General features: G+C 37.2%; 1 protein-coding gene across 1 annotated transcript in view; it reads right to left on the bottom strand.

The window, feature by feature from the left end:
• Positions 1-4,553, bottom strand: part of ZDHHC2 (zinc finger, DHHC-type containing 2) — a 29,284-nt gene extending 24,731 nt beyond the window's left edge. The window contains exons 1-2 of the mRNA XM_004682342.2: positions 4,524-4,553; positions 2,980-3,074 (exon numbers count right to left, since the gene is read on the bottom strand). Of these exons, the coding sequence (XP_004682399.1) occupies positions 2,980-3,074; positions 4,524-4,545 (117 nt within the window). The 5' untranslated portion in view covers positions 4,546-4,553. The remainder of the gene's footprint in view (positions 1-2,979; positions 3,075-4,523) is intronic.
• Positions 4,554-5,702: the final 1,149 nt, after the last annotated feature.

Here is a 5,702-nt window from a genome sequence, read left to right as displayed (position 1 = left end):
CTGCACCTGTCTGAGTAACAAGACAGAAGGAGTCTGGATACCCGGCAACTGTGGACTAGCTACTTTGAGAAGGCGAGTGCAGTCATTATTTTGTTATAAATAAGGGCCCTCCCTGGTGGCGCAGCGGGTTAAAGCACAGCACTAAGAGGCTAAAGCCACTTCCGCATGAGTCCAATCCCCGCCTGCCCCGGAGGTGACCACATGGCGTGGCAGACCTCTCCTGACCCGCCTGCTGCTCCCCTCAAGAGGTGTACTTCATTGATCTGCCTGTTCGGCTCCCCGCTCTGTCTCTGGTGAATCCTCTCACTGCCTCTGCACCTCTGACCTGTACCCCAGTTCTGTATGAATAAATAAATAAATCTTTTTAAAAAAAATACCATGTACCTTTTATGGGTCAGACACTGTTCTTGGTGCTGGCAATAGATTATAGTGAGCTAAAGGGAGCAGACCAGGCTAATGATATAATTTTGTGATTTGTAGCAATGAGATGATATGTAAAGTCATAATGTAGATTTAAAAACGGGACACAGTTGAGTGTTTTGAGTTATGGGGCATTCCAATGCTTTAGAAATTCAGGAGGTATACTGAGAAAACAGCAAAGGAGACCAAAAAGGAGCTGCCACTATGGATAAAAACAGAATTATTTGAATAAGAATGGAGATAAGAATCCTAGAAAGAAAGTAATAGCCTGGAGTATACAGAAAACCATATGTAATTATGAAGTACTAGGCCATAAAGTGGAAAGTCAGAAATTGATGCACAAATCTTTGCTGCTAGATTAGGAAGGCTGTGGGAAATGTGAAGTCACTAAACTAGTTTAAGAAGTAAAGTGAAAATATTACGTTCGTATTTAAACAGATCACTCCTGCTTCAGGGTGGAGGATGAAAGTCTGTAAGTTCCCAGAAAGGGAAGACAGGCAAGACTAAACGGCAGCACCATGGAAAAGATAGAAATGTCACAAACAAAAGAGACCACTAGCCCTCTGAATTAGGGGCAATGACAAAAAAAAAGAACAAGAAAGGGGGTGAGAGTGAAAAAGAAAAATTCAGAAGTGAAAACAAGCAAGATTTGGATGTTGGGGGAGGGGTGAACAGGGGGGTAATTCGAGTGTGGCCTGCCAGCTTCTGGCTTGAATAATGAGGTAAGTGGCAGTAGCATTAGCAGGTGGAAGACACAGATGAGTTAACAATTTAGAGAATGACAAGCAGGTGACTTCCGTTTTTGATGTGTTGTATCTGATGTGTCAGCAGAATGACATGGGACGTGCATGTTTGAAATTTAGGGAGAAGAGCAGAGATATTAATAGATCTGGGATTTGTCAAGACAGAGGTAAACCACCAGTGTGGCTGAGATCATCTACAACAGAACACAGCCACTGTGCTTAAGCCTACAACTGTAGTGAGAATGAGAGGGAAAGAGAAGACAGTAATAAAGCAAGTATGACAAGGTGGAGGATAAAAAGACAAGAAAAATAAGTAAGGAGCAGAAGAAAAGGGCTATATGTAAAGCATTCTAGAGCAAGTACTCCATTGTCTGCAAATATATTTGTGATTTTAATATCCCTTTCCAGGCCACATAGCACACTGCCTAGCTTTCGAGTACACAGATGCATGTCAAGCATATCATGAAACAATTTACAATGATGCCTAGATCGTTGTTTTTTTTTATTAAAACCACATTATCATTATTATTATTATTATTATTATTATTATTATTATTATTATTATTGGAACATGGCTTATTTCTACTCAACAATCACTTGCTAAACTACTTACAATAGTAAGTTATAAGCCAAGAAAATAAAAATGAGTAAGACCTTGTTGTAAGAACATTTAGCCAACATAAAAAAAACACAGAAACAGGGCCCTCCCTAGTGGCGCAGTGGTTAAAGCACAGCACTAAGAAGCTAAAGCCACTTTAGCATGAGTTCGGTCCCCAGCCCCAGAAGTGACCCACAAAGCACAGCAGACCTCTCCTGACCCGCCCACTGCCCCCCTCAGCAGTGTACTTCATCAATCGGCCTGTTCTGCTCCCCACTCTGTCACTGGTGAATCTTCTTACTGCCCTGCACCTCTGGCCTGTACCCCAGTTCTGTATGCAAAAAAAAAAAAAAAAACATACAGAAACAAATAGCCAAAGTGATCTTTTAAAAATGAAAATCGAGTCATATCATTTATTTCAAATCTTCCATAGCTGAGACTGCTAACTGTACTCCAACATCCACTTTCTTCTAACAAGGTGAACATGGCTGTTGAGGTGACTATATTTCCACACTTGTGTGCAAGTAGGAGTGGCCATGTAAATAAGTTCTAAGTATAAGTAGAAATAGCATCGGAACTGCCAGAAAGTGTCCTTAAAGTCAAGGACACTTTCTTCTACTCTTCTTTCCTACTTTCTCTAGCCTTCCGGTGAAAATGTAGAAAGGCAGGACTTAGCTGGAGAAGACATCTGAGACCAGAAGGTGATGTTACTTTGACTGCACCTGTCTGAGTAACAAGACAGAAGGAGTCTGGATACCCGGCAACTGTGGACTAGCTACTTTGAGAAGGCGAGTGCAGTCATTATTTTGTTGCCGATGATGTTTCTGGTGATTGACAGTTCAGGAATACATCGACCGTATGACAGTCATAACAGCAACATGTCTGCTTTTGGCTCACTTGCTCTATGTGTCATCTATCTACCCAATTATCCTCTCTCTCTTGTTAATCATCTATCTATCCCGTCATCCATCCTGAGGTCAGACTGCAAAGTAGAAATGGAACACAGATTAAATACTGAAAATGTAATATTCATTAAGGTACAAAAAATGGCATTTGCTAAGTGAAAATTCAAGTATTTACCAAAACACATGTATGTTAAAAAAAATCATTAAACTCATTAAGTTTACAACATTAACTTAAAAGACAAAATTGATTCTTCATACATCAGTATTACTGATTTTCATCTTTAGGGTAACTTTACTAATATTTTAAACTTACTTCTTTTGAAGGATTCATTGGTAATGTGAAGATAGTTTTCCAATACGACCAGACAAACATTGCAAAAAGTAGATGATAAGCAATCAGGCACACAACTGAAATATGAGAAACATAATTACCACTGGAGTTATATACACTACAATTTTGGTATTCACAAGAGATCTGCTTGTTCTAAAACAGCCAAATTACCAATTATAATAAATATATTTTATTTTTAATTTTTTATATATTCATTTTATTACTGTAAATAACTTCATGAATATAATACTAGAATAAGAAAAAAAACAATGAATAAATTTTTTAAACCTAAAACCAAGGGTTTAAAATAAATCTCTAGTAATACATAATTAATTCTACATCCAGGATTAGAATCTTCCCATATCTGTGGACAGACTCAGCTACTGGCAGTGTATTTCCTAAATTGTGAAATATGACATTTGTGCTTGCAACATTAAATAATAAATGTATCATTAAACCAATATAAAAATATTCAAACTTTAAGAACTCTGCTACAGCGACACAGAATTACAAAAGCAGTTCCTGTTTGAGAAACTGTTTGTTTAGCTCTGGTCAAATCTGGTGGCCCTAATTGTCTTAATGACAACGTATTTAAACAGAGGCCATCTGGACAAAGGGATTTCCTCCAGTAGGAAACAAGTGTCAAATGGGACAATTGTTAAGCAAGTATTCTGGACATGTTTATCAGGTAATGTATACAAACACACTTTGGTGGTATTTTAGGCTTAAAGTACTATGCAAATACAAAATATAGATGTTTATACAATGATAAAGACTATATATATATATATAATCTTAATGATAAAGATTATATATATAATCTTTATATGTATATGATATATAAATATATACATTTATACATTTTCCAATATGACCAAACATTACAAAAAGTAGATGATAAGCAATCAGGCACACAACTAAAATGTGACAAACATAATTATCATTGGAGTAATATACACTCAAATTTTTATAAAATTGTATATAAAATTTATATAATAAATGTGTGTTTATATGATATTTATTGTATGCATGTAAATGATATATAAATATATACATTCATTATATAAGTAATAAACTTTATTTTGTAAGATATAGTCAAATAAAATGTGCTGATTTAAAATAAAGCACTTTTGGTATGTCAAAGCCTTAATAGTAATTTTTAACTTTTTAAAAATACTCATTTATAGACTTGTTAAAATATTAAATTATCCAATAAGGAACTTAAATCAGTGTGTGAATAGAACTAGTGATATTTGTCAAGAATTATTTTGCTGAAATGGAAGCTTGTTGGTGATCCTGTATGTTGAAGCTACAAGAATCTCTGGCACTATTACTGCCATTTCAGGGCCGATTTTTCCAAGCATCCAACAGAATTCACTCTAGAAATTAAAAGAATAAGCTACCTTCACCCCATCTTGTCTCCACATTCACAAACCACAATTCATTAATCCCAACCACATTCAAGTAAAGTCCGTTCGTTTTTGTAAACTACTTTTTAATATTTTATACATAAACATATATTTTACCTTGTTCTCCAATGTTTTCCATGGACACTATTTAAAAAAAGAGAGATAAATAGGTTATATGAAATCTGTGGCAAACAAAGGACCAGACAGAAACACAGGCCACCCAAGTAGATTAACGATTTGGCTCCTCTTCAAACCAATACTCTCTAAATATTTGCACAACTTTCCTAGAGGTGAGGATTGCACAGCGTGGAAGAAAGCGTGTGGTTTCAGCCCTGCCTCTGTTAACTCTTACACCAGGGCTCCATACTTTTATACTGATTAATTCCTTGGTTTTCTTTCCAACTATAGAGCTCAGATGAAAGGAATGCTCTCAGATCATGACATCTCCAGAAGCATTTATTGCTGTCCAGACATTGGCACTACCTAGCCAACTCTCCAGAAAGAAACAAATGTTGTGTCTGTGGCATATACTCTTCTTGTCAAATTTTTCTATGTAAAAATTCTTTTCAAAATTAATTTGTTTATGCACACAAGAACTGGGGTACAGGCCAGAGGTGCAGGGGCAGTGAGAGGCTTCACCAGAGACAGAGTGAGGAGCAGAACAGGCAGATCTACTGAAGCACACTGCAGTGGGAGGGTCAAGAGAGATCTGCCACACCGCGTGGGTCAGCACCCTGGTCCCCTGCCAGGGATCCAACACGTACTGCAGCAGCTAAGGCTAGATCCCTAGTGTGGTGTTTTAACCCGCTGTGCCACCAGGGAGGGCCCTCCATGAAAACATTCTTATGCCCAAAGATGAATCACTTCCCATCTACAATGAAGAGCCCAGGCAATGTGCCTGAGAAGCTGCATTCCTGAGGGGCAGGTGTACTGGGACAGGAACCACAGAGCGACAGCAAGCGGTGACAAGAAATTGTATTTAGTGATCCAGGCACTTTTATATTTTCTACTTACTTTTTTCCCATTTGACTGTTTTGTTTCCCATTTGGAGGTTTTGGCTTACCTCATGTCACAATTGAAGATTTGATTTAATTTTTTACATATTTTTGTTCCTATCTGCTTTTAACTATCCCAGGCCCTAGAAAATAATTTCATTGCCTTAAGCACTGGACTCAGAGGATTGCTTGAGACTTTTTTTTTTAACATTAACTGATGTAGCCAACCTTCTTCCCAGTGGAGTTATTGAATATAATGTCAGTTTAAGCATTTCTAGAGATAACAGGTACTCACAGTGTG

This window comes from Condylura cristata, unplaced genomic scaffold (genome assembly GCF_000260355.1).
Source record: "Condylura cristata isolate star-nosed mole 26May11 unplaced genomic scaffold, ConCri1.0 scaffold00014, whole genome shotgun sequence".
Taxonomy (NCBI): Eukaryota; Metazoa; Chordata; class Mammalia; order Eulipotyphla; family Talpidae; genus Condylura; species Condylura cristata.
Note: the sequence above shows the minus strand (reverse complement) of the source record. Positions and strands in the feature narration are given on the sequence as shown.